Genomic DNA, 18,877 nt, shown 5'->3' with positions numbered 1-18,877 from the left:
CTCAATTTACAGAATAATGGTTGGAATGTGAATACTTACAGCTAATCAAGTCTGAAAGGTACAAACAATGTGGGTGGAGAGAGCACTAAGACCGGTTAAAGAGATGTGTATTGTCTCCAGACAGGACAGCCAGTGAGACTCTGCAAGTCCCATGTATCTGTTGCCCTTGTCCTAGGTGGCACAGTTTGCAGATTTGGAAGGTGCTGCCGAAGGAGCATTCCAACCATTATTCTGTAAATTGAGTTTGTGTCTTTATATGCCCTGTTTGTGAACAGAATTCCCACTCACCTGAAGAAAGAGCTTAAGGCTCCGAAAGCTTGTGGCTTTTGCTACCAAATAAACCTGTTGGACTTTAACCTGGTGTTGTTAAACTTCTTAGTGTGTTTACCCCAGTCCAACGCCGGCATCTCCACATCACAGAGAATCCCACTCAGGCCATCTCCCGTGTCCTAAACTGCATTCTCACCATTTAACCTACACATCTTGGGACACTAAGGAGCAATTTAGCATGGCCAATCCACTTAAGCTCCTTAAACATTGTTATCTAGGCAAGTGGGGAATAGAGAGAGAGATAAACTATTTCCCCTTTTGAGGGAACTCCAGAACAATGGGGCATAATCTTAAAATGAGCACTGGGTTGTTCAAGGGTGATATCAAGAAACATCTCTTCACAGAAAGAGAAATGGAGATTCAGAACTCTCTCCCCGCAAAAGATGCTATTGAAATTCATAGTTGATTGAAAATATCAAAGCTGAGGTTGATAGATTTTTGTTACGGATTAAGGAATTATTCACCATTCATATCCTTATTACCATCAACTGCTTCGAAATTCCCTCTCACCATTTTACAGTCATCACAGAATTGTAGAAACAATAAGCACTGAAGGAGGCTATTTGGCCCATCATGCCTGTAATGAGGCTTTGATGGGCAGTTGTGCTTAGTTCCATGCCTGTAATGAGGCTTTGATGGGCAGTTGTGCTTAGTTCCATGCCTGTAATGAGGCTTTGATGGGCAGTTATGCTTAGTTCCATGCCTGTAATGCTGTGAGCGCCTCATCCTCAAATCCCTATCCAACTCCCATTCAAAGTTCTCCCTCACCTCCCTTGCAGATCTTTCTCTGATGATTTTCAATCGATGAGCTCCAATTATTCACCAATTCACTTCCTCGAGCCCCTCTAGTAAGCCCACCCCCCGCCCGCCCCCACCCCCCCTCCATTCCCTGGAACACCTTGGTAGCTCAGCTTTTAACCTCTTCTGCTGCAAGGAGAACAGAATCGTAGAATCCTATAGTGCAGAAGGAGGCCATTCGGCCCATCGAGTCTGCACTGACCACAATCCCACCCAGACCCTATCCCCCTAACCCCACATATTTACCCTGCTAATCCCCTTGACACTAAGGAGCAATTTAGCATGGTCAATCAACTTAACCCACACATCTTTGGACTGATAGGACTTTTATATGTGGAACTTTACAGTCCCAACCTTTTCAACCTCTCATATTAATGGTTTAATTCAATTTACTCAGTAGAAATGACTAAATGTTTCCATTTAAAAAATTGTTCAGCAAACAATTTTGTGATCAGTTTAGTTTTCCTAGATTAGGAACCTGATTAAACAAGATGGTGGAACTTCTTGGAGTGTGCTATTGATATTTTTGCTGCTGGAATTCTGGCTACTGATGTTCAAAAGATGCATGTGGTCATGAAATAATGGCATAGAGGTAGATGACCAGTCATGATCTGTTTGAATGGCAGAGCAGACACGATGGCCCAAATGGCCTACTCCTGCTTCTATGTTCCTATATAAATAGGGGAGAGCTGGGACACTGGGTTGAGGTTGAGCGAGTCAATAAATTCTCTCGTTAAAGAAAAGCTTTGTGTCTTGCTTTCAGCTCAGATCTTGTTAATGTTTGTGAATAGCAACTGGGACAGGCGCAAGTGATGTCCCTGTTGCCGAATAGCTTCACGATACTCAAATTCCTCTGCTAGGAATGAAGAACAATTATCTATATGAGGATGAACCCAATGGAGCCAATTCTCTGCATGACCCAGTTTGGTTAGTTTGCTTCCGTGGATCGTTGTAAAGTGGTATGGAGCTAGTGGGGGGAAGAATGTGCTTTCTTTTGAAAATAACCGGCCTGTGACAAGGAAGCAGCAGCCACTTTTTGCCGGGTGGGATTGATAAGGAAATCCCTCAGACACTTCTAATCACAACTTTGAAGCTGTTTCAGAATGAAAGAACAGGTTTGTTAAATAGTGGGTTTTAAGGACAGGGCACTAAGATGCAGTGAAGATAAAACTCAGCCGATTGAATTGGCAGAATATGCTGAAGGGGCTGAATGGCCTCCCACTGTTCCTACATGGCCAGTGATTTATAAAGATTTGGAGTAACTTCCTTCATTTTGTTCTCTGCGTTTACTTTATAAAGTCAAGAATCCCTCAGTAGCAAAAGTTTAAAAGCATAACCGTATATGTCTTTTAGCGCTCAGTACATTTGTTGTTCCATTCCTAGCTGAGGACATAGAATCATAGAATTCTACATTGCAGAAGGAGGCCATTCGGCCCATCGGGTCTGCATCGACCACAATCCCACGCAAGCCCTAACCCTACAACCCCATACATTTACCCTAGCTAGTCCCCCCGACACTAAGGGGCAATTCATCATGGCCAATCAACCTAACCCACACAACTTTCAGACTGTGGGAGGAAATCGGAGCACCCAGAGGAAACCCACGCAGACACAGGGAGAAGGTGCAGACTCCACACAGACAGTGACCCGAGGCTGGAATTGAACCCAGGTCCCTGGCGCTGTGAGGCAGCAGTGCTAACCACTGTGCCACCGTGCAGCCCAACATGATGATATGGTTAAAGTAGTATTGTTAATGAGACTATATAAACATTCACAATAATCTCCACAAACAGTGATTTGACTCATTACACTGTACCAGTGGATTTCATGAAGATACCCACGTTAAGAGCTGTATAACGTTGGTTAATCGCTGCTTGCCATGACCTACAAAGCTTTTAATATAGTCACTAAAATAGCAATACTCTTGGAGCTGTGTGTTAACCTCTGACTGCGAACAGGACATGACCAGGCTGTCACTGAACACAAGTCCAGCATTGCGGCACTGCGGCGGTTTGTTTGAGGTAAAATAGAGATGTGAAGTCATAAGCTTTTGAGTGCTGGACTTACGATGTTAAATCTTGTTCACTGACAGTATATTTGGGATGAATGTGAACAATTCTACTTTCAAGCAACAGTGGCCTATGGTATGAGAAAATCAATGAACAAACCATTCAAGTAAGTGCTTCGTGAAATGAATCACAGGGGGAGTTTGAAACCACCCTCTCAAAGTAAAAATGTAAAGAAATTGCGATTTGAAGCTAGCCCATGCCTACCTACTTACAGTTTCAAAATAAATGGTGGGAGCCAATGCACTACCAGGAATTGTGTCACTCATTAAAATATTTTAACAAGGTTGTAGGCCCCAGATTTTACACCTACCATTTTAAGAGCGTTCTGGCTAGGTTCCCTAATCTCCGGAAGCCCAGGAGCTAAAGGGAACTGAAGATTTCCAGCGCTGCTTGTGGGTCAAGTGAAGGAGAGCTTCCCCACTCGAAACAGCCCTCCCCCCATGATTGGACTCCACCCACCACCCCCCCCCCCGACAATCCAACAACCAGTCCCCATGATCCGATGCCCTCAAGATATCATCCATGGGCCACCCCTGACTCCCCAAGAGCTTTCCCATATCTCGCCCAGTCTCTCTTGCCTCACATTACTGTCAGCTGCAATTCTAATCTCTCTGGTCCTCCTACATCAATGTTCCCCTGGTCCCCCTACATTAGTACCACCAACTCCCACCCTAGCTCATCGATCTTAGCCTGACTCATTAGTCTCTCTGCACCTTCCCACATCAGTGTCCCTCTTAACTCTAATTATTGTGATCATCAAGTGGTGTCCCCCTCAATACATGAAACCTTTCTCCCCACTCTCCACACACGCCTCCCCCACCACTCAATCTGACTGGCTTTTGCCAAGAAACAGATTTCAAAAATGCTTATCATATCCTAAACTCACCAGGTCCTGAGGAAAATCCTTTGCTCTGAATTTGCCGACCGCCAAACTGCCTCAGCTGCCCTGCTTTCCCAATGGCTTCCTGTATCAGACACATTGTGACAGACCTTTCATAGGAACATAGGAACCAGTTGCAGGAGTAGGCCATTCGGCCCTTCGAGCCTGCTCCGCCATTCATCTTGATCATGGCTGATCATCAAATTCAACACCCTGATCCCCCCCCTTCTCCCCATATCCCTTGATCCCTATAGAAATATAGAAACTATAGAAAGGTAGAAACTGTTGCAGGTTGACTGTTCTTGAATTAATTGTTATCAAATGCATCTGACCATAATGGATATTGGAGGAATGAAGTAAAAATTCGAGTTCGCCAACAATTGGAGGCTAACCAATGTCTGATTTACCCAGTCCCTTCCTTTCAGTTTAGGGACGAAATAACATCAGATAGCATGGTCTCTGGGTCAGTGGTTTCATTGGGTATCAGCCAACCTGCCCCTTCATACCCCCCTACCCCAATATCCAATTCCTTTGCCAAGTTAAAGTGATGGTTATCTGATTGTAAAATGTATAAAATGGGCTGGAGAGACTGGATGCAGGGATGTTGCTTCCCCTGGCTGGAGGGTCCAGAACAAAAGTCACAGTCTCAGGATATGGGGTAGGCCATTTAGGACTGAGATGAGGAGACATTTCTCCACTCGGAGGCTGGTGAACCTGTGAAATTCTCTACCGCAGAAGGGCGTGGAGGCCAAATCACTGAAATTATTTAAGAAGGAAATAGATTTCTGGAGAATAGAGGCATCACAGGGAGAGAAAAGGTGTATGACATTGTGATAAAGGATCAGCCATGATTATATTACATGGGGTAACAGGCTCAATGAATGGCCTACTCCTGCTCCTGTTTTCTATAATTCTTATGCTCAGAGATGAAGTGTGTTGTATGTTAATTGTTTTCAGTTATTGGGGAGTGAAGATTTGGAGTTTAATTTAGATAAATGCGAGGTGATGCATTTTGGTAGATCAAACCAGGACTTACTCAGTTAAAGGTTGGGTGTTGGAGAGAGTTATAGAACAAAGAGGTCTAGGGGTATAGGTTCATAGCTCCTTAAAAGTGGAGTCACAGGTGGACAGAGTGGTGAAGAAGGCATTCAACATGCTTGGTTTCATCGGTCAGAACATTGAATACAGGAGTTGGGACGTCTTGTTGAAGTTGTACAAGACATTGGTAAGGCCACACTTGGAATACCGTGTGCAATTCTGATCACCCTATTATAGAAAGGATATTATTAAACTAGAAAGAGTGCAGAAAAGATTTACTAGGATGCTACCGGGACTTGATGGTTTGAGTTATAAGGAGAACCTGGATAGACTGGGACTTTTTTTTCTGGAGTGTAGGAGGCTGAGGGGTGATCTTATAGAGGTCTATAAAATAATGAGGGCATAGATCAGCTAGATGGTCAATATCTTTTCCCAAAGGTAGGGGAGTCTAAAACTAGAGGGCATAGGTTTAAGGTGAGAGGGGAGAGATACAAAAATGTCCACAGGGGCAATTTTTTCAAGCAGAGGGTTGTGAGTGTCTGGAACAAGCTGCCAGAGGTAGTAGTAGAGGCGGGTACAATTTTGTCTTTTAAAATAAAAATCCAAAACTATGACGGCATTATACACTTTGGGTAGGATTTTCCGGCCCTTCCTGTCGGCAGGATGTTGGGGTCCTGCCGGAGGCAAGGCCACCACCAACAGCCCCCCCCCCCAACCCCCCCCCCCCTCCTCCCCACCACCTCCCCCCTCCCCCCCCCCCCCCACCCTCTCCCCCCGGCGGCAGGAGAGCCGTGCAAAACGTGGGAAAGGAAGATCCCACCGCCAGTGGCCAATGGCGAGCTGCTTCCACAGCCAGAAAACATGGTGCGGGGATCTGGGAAACCCCGCCCTTTATTCCTGTTAAAGTATCGAACCATGTTTTACTTATTAATATCAAGCTGAGGAAAAATGCATCATCCCAACACCGGAATGGTGTTCTCTCCTCCCAGAGAGTTTTCCAGCGTATTCCCTTCTGATGGTTTCTCTCTCTCGGAAATGTTTTGAAGAAAATGAGAGATGCAGTGAAGCAAACATGGTGATTGCCCCTGTCTGTGTTTCTATTGTTGGGGAATAAAATCATTTGTTTTATGAGGAAGGTTTAACAGTCGTAATGCGACACTAACTGCAAATCAATCACAGCTTGTCCAAAGTTCTTCGATAATAAAATTTAAAAGGCACATTTTGTTTTCACACGTTATTTTGAGAGCAGACCCATATACTTCACGTATATCCATGCCCGTTAATCTGAGCAAATAGCAAACATTTGTTTCTCGCTCTGTCAGAAAGTCCTGCCTGGCAACCCAACTTATTCAGCAGCACACTCTGTTTTGTTCTGATCCTCTTCCGTAAATAATTGTCTTTTCCAGGGACACAGTGGATTATAATCTCGTGATGAAATAAAGCACTAAAATCATGTCCTCAGCTCCATGCATCCTGGACATAATCGACTCCCACGAACAGCCTGTACTTCATTCTTGACATTGCTTGTAAATTCATAGAAGAATCATAGAATCCCTACAGTGCAGAAAGAGGCCATTCAGCCCATCAGCACTGCACCAACTCTCCAAAAGAACATCCCACCCAGACCCTATCCCTGTAAATTCCACACATTTACCCTGCTAATCCCCTCAACCTATGCATCCTGGGTCACTAAGAGGCAATTTACCATGGGCTAATCCCCCTAACGTACACATCTGTGGAATGTGAGAGGAAACTGGAGTAACCGCAGGCACGGGGAGAATGTGCAGACTCCATAGGCAGTGACCTGAGGCTGGAATTGAACCCGGGTCCCTGGCACTGTGAGGCAGCAGTGTTAACCACTGTGCCACTCCTAACAGGTTAGACTCAATGGGAGAGGGCAGGATCCGATTGAAAGGATTCTCAAATGAAAGGAGAGGTGGATGCAATAATGAGTGACAGTGAAACCTTTGAGTATTTAAAGGGCAAAATCAGCCTGGAGCAGCAGCCGGTAACAGTGGCAGGATGGAGAAGGACTGTTTAGGAAGGTGCCTGTCATAAGAGGCACTTAGGGCGGAGTCTGAGGGAAGAGTCACTGGCAGCACCAACACTCATTGTCCTGAGGAGCCATGATTGGTCACGGGGGTTGCGTTGGCAGGGAGTGTGGCAGCTGATGGTTGCTGAATGATAGGAGTTCAGATTAAAGTGCGCTGGGAGGAGCTGTGTGATGAAGTTAAGCAGAGGCTTTTCAATTGGTGAGACGAAGAACTCGATGAGCTCCTCATGATTAGTGATGGTGAAGATGGGATTGGAAGACACAGGTTGTAATCAAGAAAACAAAGAACAGCACAGGAAAAGGCCCCTCGGCCCTCCAAGCCTGCGCCGATCATGATGCCTGCCTAAACTAATACTATGTGCACTTACGGAGCCCGTATCCTTCCATTCCCATCCTATTCATGTATTCGTCTAGTTGCCCCTTAAATGCCGCTATCGTACCTGCTCCCACCACCTCCCCAGGCAGCGCACTCCAGACATTCACCACCCTCTGTGTAAAAAACTTGTCTCACACATCTCCTCTAAACTGTTCCCCATGCATCTTAAACTTATGTCCCCTCGTACTTGACTTTTCTACCCAAGGAAAGAGCATCTGACTATCCACTCTGTCCATGCCACTCATAATCTTGTAAACCTCTATCAGGTCACCCCTCAACCTCCATCATTTCAGTGAGAACAAAGGGAGCTTATCCAACCTCTCCTCATAGCTAATACCCTCCAGACCAGGTAACATCCTGGTAAACCTCTTCTGCACCCTCTCCTCCTTCTGGTAGTTGGCGACCAGAATTGTAAACAATATTCCAAATGAGGCCTAACTAAGGTTCTGTACAGCTGCAGCATGAGCTGTCAACTTTTATACTCAATGCCCCGACCGATGAAAGCAAGCATGCCGTATGCCTCTTGACTACCTTATCCACCTGCGTTGCCACTTTCAGTGATCGGTGGACAGGTACGCCCAGATTTCTCTACCTGTCAATACTCCTCAGGGTTCTACCATTTACTGTAAGACATTTGGCATTATTCTTACCTTCTAGTAGAACACTGGAATAGTGAAAGAATTTAGATGCGGCTGAGGGCATCAAAGGTAGAGCAATGGATAACAGCACATTACCTATGTGAAGGTAAGGATGTTGGGAGCGTGAGAGAGTAGTGGAAAGATAGTTTTGGGATTATTTTGCCCAGGTACTGAGGCTGATTTTCTAAAGGGATCTGAAAAGCCGGGCTGGCTGGCGGGTTTCCCGGGATGCATGGATTCACATCCATCAGTAGGTTGAATCCCACCTAACAGACGCTCCGAGTGTGAGCAGGAAACGGTTCAGTTTTCCCGCTGGCGTGGGTACCTAATCCTGATTCAGGAGAATCCCACCCCACGTGTTCCATGACATCAACACGTGCTGGGCATGCTCAGAACACAGTTTAAAAAGATTAAAAGGGAAACAGTGTAATAAACTACACAACTTCAAAAACTAAAATTAACAAACCTCTGTGCATATTCACACTCCTCAAAATAACAACCAACTCTCTCTCTTTCTCTTCAAACTCTATCAAGCCTAATAACTAGTTCATGTCTTCTGTGTATGATCTGCTGGGAACTTCAGCAGAGTGGTTCAATGAGGGTGATTTCCTGTTGTGGGTGGAGGGGGGTGGGGGGGGTCTCACGGACATATACCCTCAGCTCCCCCTGCTCATCTATTCTTTTTCATAAGTGTCCATTTGTCACTATTTACCTTCCTCCAGGAGCCAAAAAAACAACCATTCACCGCAGCTGTTTCCTGTCATTATGTCCACCCTCCTCCTTTCATTCCATGGGCCTCAACTCGGTTGACAAATTTATCATGTGGCACTTTAACAAACTCCTTCCGGAAATCCATGCACACTGTATCCAGCACGTTACCCTCACTAATTTCATCGAAAGACTCAAATTAATCCATCATGATTTGCCTTTACCAAATCCATGCTGGCATTCCTTAAGTAATCCATACTTTCCTTAATTAATCCACACTTGACAAGCGGCTGTGAATTTTTACCCCGACGAGCCTATCATTCCTAGGCTTATCTTTACACCCTTTTTATGGACAAGGGTGCGACATTTGCAATGCCTGAGTCTTCTGGTATCCACTGCTGCATCTCAGGAGGATTGGAAGATTATGGGCGGTGCCTCTGCAATTTCCAACCTTACTTCCCTCAGTATTTTCAGATGCACCTCTTCTGGTTCTGGTGACTGATTGACACCAAGTGCAGCCAGCTTTTAGAATCGCTCTTGATGGGTTATTGCCACTTCCTCTTCCCTCACTTTGACTTTGGTATCACCTTCTTCTTGGTAAAGACAGATCCAAAATACTCATTTGGTGCATCAGCCATGCCCTTGCCACTATGTGTAAAGACCCCTTTTGGTCCCTTTCATCCCCTCTCCTTCTTTAACCACCCTTTTACCATTTATATGCCGATAAAAGACTTTTGGATTCCCCTTTATATTGGTTGCCAAAATCTTCCCATACTCTCACTTTGCCTTTCTTATTTCCTCATTCACATCTCTTCCAAATCTTCTATACTCAGCCTAGTGCTCATTTGCTCCATTTGCTCATTTTCCATTACTAGGGGGCACAGGTTTAAGGTGTAAGGGGCAAGGTTTAAAGGAAATCTGCAGATTTTTTACACAGAGAGTAGTGGGTGCCTGGAACTCGTTGCCGGGGGAGGTAGTGGAAGCAGATACGGTAGTGACTTTTAAAGGGCGTCTTGACAAATACATGAATAGGATGGGAATAGAGGGATATGATCCCCAGAGGGATAGGGGGTTTTAGTTAAGTCAGGCAGCATGGTCGGTGCAGGCTTGGAGGGCCGAAGGGCCTGTTCCTGTGCTGTAATTTTCTTTGTTCTTCATTCTTTGTTCTCATCATCCAGAACTAGATCACCCATTCACTATCACCCATTCACTATCACCCATTCACTATCACCCTCTCACTATCATCCACTCACTACCACCCACTCACTACCACCCACTCACTATCACCCATTCACTACTACCCATTCACTATCACCAACTCACTATCACCCACTCACTATCACCCATTCACTATCACCCATTCACTATCACCCACTCACTATCACCCATTCACTATCACCCATTCACTATCACCAACTCACTATCATTCACTCACCATCACCCATTCACTATCGCCCACTCACTATCACTCACTCACTATCACTCACTCACTATCACCCACTCACTATCACCCACTCACTATCACTTACTCACTGTCAGTCACTCACTATCATCCACTCACTATCACTCATTCACTATCACTCACTCATTATCACCCACTCACTACCACCCACTCACTATCACCTAATCACTGTCACTCACTCACTATCACTCACTCACTATCACTCACTCATTATCACTCACTCACTATCACCCACTCACTATCACCCACTCACTATCACCCACTCACTATCACCTAATCACTATCACCCACTCACTATCACTCACTCACTATCACTCACTCACTATCACCCATTCACTTTTGCCCACTCACTATCACCCACTCACTATCACTCACTCACTATCACTCACTCACTATCACCCATTCACTATCACCCACTCACTATCACCCACTCACTATCACCCACTCACTATCACTCACTCACTATAACTCACTCACTATCACTCATTCACTATCACCCACTCACTATCACCCACTCACTATCACCCACTTACTATCACCTAATCACTATCACCCGCTCACTATCACTCACTCACTACCACCCACTCACTATCACTCACTCATTATCACCCACTCACTATCACCTAATCACTATCACCCACTCACTATCACCCAGTCACTATCACTCACTCACTATCACCTACTCACTATCACTCACTCACTATCACTCACTCACTATCACCCATTCACTATCACCCACTCACTATCACTCACTCACTACCACCCACTCACTATCACTCACTCATTATCACCCACTCACTATCACCTAATCACTATCACCCACTCACTATCACCCAGTCACTATCACTCACTCACTATCACTCACTCACTATCACTCACTCACTATCACTCACTCACTATCACCCATTCACTATCACCCACTCACTATCACCCAGTCACTATCACTCACTCACTATCACCCGCTCACTATCACCCACTCACTATCACTCACTCATTATCACCCATTCACTAACATTCCTATTGGACATTTAAGTTTATATCCAGCAGCCAGTGCTGTATAAAGGATGCTATCTGTCTTCCCCTGACTCTGCTCTGATCTGATGGAGTTCACCGAGGGAGGCAGTGCTCTGGATTTCCGGGACAGCCATATTCGTAAGATCCTGGTGGAAATGTAGAGCAGTGTCAGGCTGGGGAAAGTTCTGAGGGGCAATCTGACAATGATTAGCGCTCCTCAGAAAACCTGGGCCACGGTTTCCCTCTGCTTTCTCTCAGTGCCAGAGTGTACAATGATATAACACAGCAAGGGACGGGGAAAGTGATACACGGGAGAATGGAGTAGCCAGCAATTGGCAGCAATAAAATATATCAAATATGTTTATTCTGTGGGATAAGTGCTCCATGTGTGCAGTATTCACAGACCAGGAGCTAGTCGACTCTTTCAATGATTAAGTCTTGAGGCAATCAGACATCCTGACTTTCTGCAACTTTTTGTCATTGTGCTATTGCAGCCCTGAGAGGGTTAAAAGGCTGCTTGTGGTAATTAGGGTGCCAAATGTTACATGAAAAGGGGCGGCAATAGCATTGCAGTCAGCAGAGGGAGGTTCAGCAAGGCCAAACACTCATCTTTCACACTTAACCTCTTTGCTGTGGTCAACACCAACACCTGTCTGTGCGGAGTTTGCACATTCTCCCCGTGTCTGCGTGGGTTTCCTCCAGGTGTTCCGGTTTCCTCCCACACTCCAAACATGCATTAGTTTGGTGGATTGGCCATATTAAATTGCCCTTTAGTGTGCCGAGATGTGTAGGTTAGGGGGATTAGCGGAATAAATATGTGGGATTTCAGGGATAGGACCTGGGTTGGATGCTCTGTTGGAGAGTCGGTGTAGGCTCAATGTGCAGAATGGCCGCCTTCTGCACTGTAGGGATTCTATAATTGTAATAGCTCAATGAATGCAGGATTATTAATAGAAGTGGGTGGCATTGTTGCTTTCTTTAAATTGAACATAGGGCCTGTTAGCAGATTTCCCCATGGTTACTGGCCTAACATAAGGGCTCTTACTCTGGTTATGCTTCCTGCATGAGTGATTCTTTTTACCCTAATGAGTTTTATTACACAGACTGATTTTGGTTTCTATTCCTATTAAATGACATAGAAATAATACCACCTGCACTCTCGCTTCTGACTATGACTGAGAATATTCCCTGATATCAGAAGACAACACAGCACGGTGGCACAGTGGTTAGCACTGCTGCCTCTCAGCGCCAGGGACCCGGGTTCAATTCCGGCCTTGGGTCACTGTGCGGAGTTTGCACGTTCTCCCCGTGTCCGCGTGGGTTTCCTCCGGGTGCTTCAGTTTCCTCCTACAGTCCACATTGGCCATGTTAAATTATCCCTTAGTGTTCCAAGATATATAGGATAAGGCGGATTAGTGGGGTAAGTATGTGGGGTTACGAGGATAGGGCCTGGGTAAGTTGCTCTTGTCAGGGGAATCGGTGCAGATTCGATGGGCCACCTTCTGCATTGTAGAGATGCTATGATTCTAACAAGGGACCAGCTCCCGCCCTCCACGTTGCTCCTGATTCTTGAGAACAGTCAACCATACAGAGGGGACCTGGTTTTATTCATATTCTACAATCCAAGCTTGGTGTTTTTTTTTGTCTTTTGTTTCCCTTTTTCTTTCATGGAAAGCCAACATTTGTTGCCCAGTTCTAGTTGGCCTTGAACTGAGTGGCTGGCTAGTCCATTTCAGAGGGCAATTATGAATCAGCCACACTGCTGTGACTCTGAGTAAAACCCAAGTAAAGATGACAGACTATATCCTTAAGGAAATCAGATGACAAGCGATGATGGTTTGGTGATCACCATTACTGTAGCTTTATATTCCAGATTTATTCATTGAACTTTAATTCCATCAGCTGCTGTGGTGGGATTTGAACCCCTGGGATTTGAACCAGAGCCATAGCCAGGGCCTCTGGATTATTAGCACAGTGACAATACCACCACGCCACCAATTCCTCCAGATCTGTGCTTGCAATAATATGCAGGTACGAATATGGAGGTTGCATGTTATATTGTAGAATCATAGAATCCGACAGTGCAGAAGGCATTCAGCCCATCGAGTCTGCAACGAACACAATCCCACCCAGACCCCTTCCCCATACCCCATGCATTTACCCTAGCTAGTCCCCCTGACACTAAGGGGCAATTTAGCATGGCCAATGCACCTAACTCGCACATCTTTGGAGTATGGGAGGAAACTGGAGCACCCGGAGGAAACCCACACAGACTTGGGGAGAATGTGCAAACTCCACACAGACAGTCACCCGAGGCCGGAATTGAACATGTGTTCCTGGCGTTGTGAGGCAGCAGTGCTAACCACTCTGTCACCGTGCTGCCCATATTGTGGTTGGCCATTGACCCAACTCTTTTCAGCATTTGATTTTGCACAATAAAGCTTTATCGTGCGATAAATATTGAGGACAAATATTATCTCATTCCTATACCTGGGCATTTCCATTTTCTGTTCTGTATGTCTTGATATCGTTTTTTGTGAGAGGAATTGTTTCCAAAAGTAGAGATGTTAAATTTCAGTTGTACAGGACATTGGTGAGATTACATCTGGAATATTGTGTTCAGTATTGGTCTCCTTATTTAGGGAAGAATATAACTGTGTTAAGGATTAACCAGACAACACACAGTGAGTACTCAATCTCCGAAGCTCGCTAGCAAGAAGAACACACATGCAGCACAATGCACTGCTAGGCGTTCTGTCAAATTGTGCAGGCAATTAGCAGTTATAGTTAATTACAGCAAATGAGAAACGAGCTCTAATCCTTTATTTACATACATAGTCCACCAATCATAGCATAGCTTTTTGCCTTTTTTTATCCAATAGAAAACCATCTCCTTCATTTGAATAATATGTCACCGTGTCTTGTTTTTTGGTATTTGTCATGGTAACTTGTCTTTGTTTCATCCTGTGGCCAAGGCTGGGAAAGCAGTGTTTATGAAACTGACACAAGGTTAGATTAGTCTCTTTCCTGAACACGCAAACTCTGACCTCAACGAGGTCTTGTCTGATAATGAGTTCTTTCCATTCTTACTGACAGAGTTGCCTGCCATAGTTGTCGTAACTTAATTTCCACAACTGCAGTAGAAGTGATTCAGAGAAACTTTACTCGACTGATACCCGAGAGGGAGGGTTGTCTTATGAGGAAAGATTGCACAGGCTGGGCTTGTAATGCTGGAGTTTATAAGAGCTAGAAAAGGTGGCTTGATTGAAACCAATAAGATCCTGAGGGGTCTTGACAGGGTGGATGTGGAGAGGATGTTTCTACTTTTGGGGGAATCTAGAACCAGGGGCCACTGTTTAAAAATAAAGGCTCACCCATTTAGGACAGTGATGAGGAGAATTTCTTTCTCTCAGATGGTCGTGAGTCTCTAGAACTCTCTTCCTGAAAAGGTGGTAGAAGCAGAGTCTTTGAATATTTTTAAGGCAGAGGTAGATAGATTCTTGGTAAACAAGGGGGTGAAAGGCTATCGGAGTCGGCAGGAACGTTGGGTTGAGGTTACAATCAGATCAGCCATGATCTTATTGAGCAGGCTTGAGGGGCTGTGTGACCTACTCTTGCGCCTAATTCATACGTACATATGTTTCCAAACTGTCTGTTGTACATAATGGTGATGAGATTAAGGGCACCCTTTCTCCCTCCTTTGCTGGACCACCAACAATGAACCCCATGGAAATCTTGACCATTGATGAATCTACCAGCGTTCCTCCCAATTTTGAGTGAAAATCTTGATGCTTCTCCTGCTCAGGGCATGATAACGTGTGAGGAAATGTAGCCACAGTGCAGTGTGCCGTGGCATAGTGCTTCACACTGGTGCACCATCAGACAAATGCTCACTGTGGAATGTCACTTGCAATTGGTGACTCGATGAATTAGCAGAGAGGGAGGGTTGCGATTAAAAGTATTCTTGGAATTTCATCACATGACTCCCGTTTCCCCCCCTGCGGCCCGCACCCACCCCCCCCCACCCCATGCTTCACCCATTAGTCAACCAACACATCCATCCTTGTGACACATTGCCTTCCTACACCAATTGGAAAGCAAAAGGACTCATTACCCAATTGGATGATGCTTGACTGTCCATCAAGCAGCCTTTCCTCCCCCATCTTAGAATTATAGAATCTCTACAGTGCAGAAAGAGGCAATTCGGCCCATCGAGTCTGCACCGACAACAATCCCACCTAGGCTCTATCCCAATAACCCCAAGTATTTACACTGCTAGTCCCCCTGACACTAAGGGGCAATTTAGCATGGTCAATCCACCTAAACCGCACATCTTTGGAGTGTGGGAGGAAACTGCAGCACCCAGAGGAAACCCACACAGAAACACAGGAAGAACGTGTAAACTCCACACAGTCACCTGAGGCCAGAATGGAACCCTGGTCCCTGGCGCTGTGAGGTAGCAGTGCTAACCACTGTACAACCCCATCTTCAATATTTTTAAGTTTGATGAAGAGAACCGTTACATGAAAATAACAAAAAAACTCTATTCTGATATCCTGATGGTTTTTCTCCCAGGGTTGCACCCACCTGTGGAGGTTGATATTTTATATTCTTTGTAACTTTTGATTTGATTTGACTTATTATTCTCATATGTATTGGGATACAGTGAAAAGTATTTTTTTTTGTGCGCTAAACAGACAAAGCATACCGTTTATAGAGTACATAGGGGAGAAGGAAAGGAGGGGGTGCAGAACGTAGTGTTACAGATATAGCTAGGGTGTAGACAAAGATCAACTTAATATCAGGTAGGTACATTCAAAAGCAGGGAAGAAGCAGTTCTTGAGTCAGTGATCTCAGACTTTTGTATCTTTTTCCTGACTAAAGAAGGTGGAAGAGAGAATGTCCCGGGTGCGTGGGGTCCTTGATTATGCTGGCTGCTTTTCTGAGGCAGCGGGAAATGGAGATGGAGTTGATGGATGGGAGGCTGGTTTGTGTGATGGATTGGGCTATGCTCACGACCATTTGTAGTTTCTGGCAGTCTTGGACAGAGCAGGAGTCATACCAAGCTGTGATACAACTGGAAAGAATGCTTTCTATGGTGCATCTGTAGAAGTTGGTGAGAGGCGTAGCGGACATGCCAAATTTCCTTAGTCCTCTGAGAAAGTAGAGGCGTGGTGGGCATTCTTAACTATAGCATCGGCATGGAGAGACCAAGACAGGTTGTTGGTGATCTGGACATTTAGAAACTTGAAACTCTTGACCATTTCCACTTCATCCCCATTGATGAAGACAGGGGCATGTTCTCCACTATGCTTCCTGAAATTGATGACAATCTCCTTAGTTTTGTTGACATTGAGAGAGAGATTATTGTTGTCGCACCAGTTCGCTAGATTCTCTGTCTCATTCCTGTACTCTGTCTCCTCATTGTTTGAGATCCGACCCACTGCGGTGGTGTAATCAGCAAACTTGAAAATTGAGTTGGAAGGGAATTTGGCCACTCAGTCACAGGTGTAAAAAGAGTTGAGTAAGGGGCTGAGGACACAGCCATGCGGGGCTCAGCTCTCTCAGGAGATTTTTGTCATATTTTGAACCTGATCACCATTTTGTGTACTGTCTGTGTCCCTTGTTGAACCTATTTCCTAGGGCGATTCAGGGCTTTCGGCAATCTCTAAGGGGATATGTGTGTAACTTTGGTTTCTGACAAGGTCACTGCACGATTAAACAAAAGGGAATGTGGCTTCTCTGTCAAGGCTGTCGCCTGATTAAACAAGAGGAGATAAGCAGAATGTGAATGTGTCAGGTTTCCTTCAATACCAGGAGATGCCATGCAGCACACTGCCCTGAGATCGTGACACAGCCAGTTCCACTGGCATAAACACAAAATACTGCAGACGCTGGAATCTGAAACAAAAACAGAAAAATGCTGGAAAATCTCGTCAGGTCTGACAGCATTTGTGGAAAGAGGATAGAGTCAACGTTTCGAGACAGGATGACCCTTCATCAGAGCCTAACACTGGCAAGTGAGCTTAGAATCAGAAATTCCAGTAGCTGAGAAAGAGGCCATTCAGCCCATTGTACCTGTGTGCCAGCCCTTTGAAAGAGTTACCCAATTAGCCCCATTCCCTGCTCTTCCACTTAAAAGAAACCCATCGAAAATTCAACATGAGCAAAAAGGTGTGATTATAATTAACATGCTTATATCTGCATTATGTTTTAGCTCAAGCTTTATTTAAACACTGTGCATGATTAAAGTAATAAGTGGAATTGCTTATTATGTTGAGACTATGGTGTAAGGAAGTGTAGAAGCAGGAGTAGGCCATTCGGCCCCTCATGTCTGTTCTACAATTCAGTGATCTTGAGGTCATGGCTGATCTATATCATGTCCTTTAATATTCTTGCCTAACAGAAATCTATCAATTTCAGATTTACAATTTTTCATTAACCCACAGCCTGAACAGAACTTTGGAACCAGAGAATTTAGATTTGACAAAGTACTTCCCGACAGCACCCCTGACTGGTCTGGCTCTAATCTTTAGCTTACGCCCCCTTGTTCTGAACTCCCCGCAAGGGGAATTTTCTGTTTTCTAATTACTCTACAAACTCTACTCTACTACTCTACAAACTCCTAACACCTCGGTTAGCCCACCTCTCACTGCTCGACGGAATACAAACAGAGTTTTTGTTTCAATTCATTTATTGGGGGTGTCGCCGACAAGACCAGCATTTGTTACCCATCCCTAATTTCCCCTGAACTGAGTGGCTTGCTTGGTTATTTCAGAGTATTTCAGGGTCAACCACATTGCTGTGGGACTGGAGTCACATGTAGGCCAGACTGGGTAAGGACGGCAGATTTTCTTCCCTAAAGGGCACTGATTTTCTCTTCCTTCCTGAGGTGCAGTACCAGGACTGAATGAAGTATTGTCGATGGTGTCTATCTAGAAATTTGGACAGCTGTGGCATAACTTCCATCCTTTTGCAGTAAAGGCCAACATTCCATGAACTTATTGAATTAGTGTTTGTACCAAAATTGATATTCTTAATTGGGCTTATGTATTGTCTCCCACTCTGGTAATGTCTTAAATTTAAAATCCTTATCCCTGTTCAAATTCCCTTCATGGCCTCACCCGCTCCCCGCTCCCCCACCCCCCACACTGTCCACTTCCTAACTATGTGACCTCCTCCAGCCCTACAAACCTCTGAGATCTCGGTATTTCTTCACACCTGACTCCAATATTAATCACTGCAATATTTACCCCCAAGTCTGCAGGTGGCTTGGCTTTGAACTCTGGGATTCCCTCCCTAAACCATCATGACTAACCTTGTGAAGATGTCCCCTGAAGTTTGCAGTCAGATGTGGCAACGGCGGCGTAATAGTATTGTCACTGGGAGTAATAACCCAGAGACCCAGGGTGATGCTCTGGGGACCCAGGTTCGAATCCCACCACGGCAGACAGTGTAATTTGAATTCAGTAAAAATCTAGAATTAAAAGTCTAATGATGACCATGAATTG

General features: G+C 45.0%; 1 protein-coding gene across 1 annotated transcript in view; it reads left to right on the top strand.

Moving 5' to 3' along the window:
• Positions 1-18,877, top strand: part of cltrn (collectrin, amino acid transport regulator) — a 57,182-nt gene that overhangs the window by 25,739 nt on the left and 12,566 nt on the right. Inside the window, exon 4 of the mRNA XM_078232280.1 lies at positions 3,221-3,303. Coding sequence (XP_078088406.1) covers positions 3,221-3,303 — 83 coding nt within the window. The remainder of the gene's footprint in view (positions 1-3,220; positions 3,304-18,877) is intronic.

The sequence above is a fragment of the Mustelus asterias genome, chromosome 17 (genome assembly GCF_964213995.1).
Source record: "Mustelus asterias chromosome 17, sMusAst1.hap1.1, whole genome shotgun sequence".
NCBI classification, from domain to species: Eukaryota; Metazoa; Chordata; class Chondrichthyes; order Carcharhiniformes; family Triakidae; genus Mustelus; species Mustelus asterias.
This window is presented reverse-complemented; position numbering and strand designations above follow the sequence as displayed.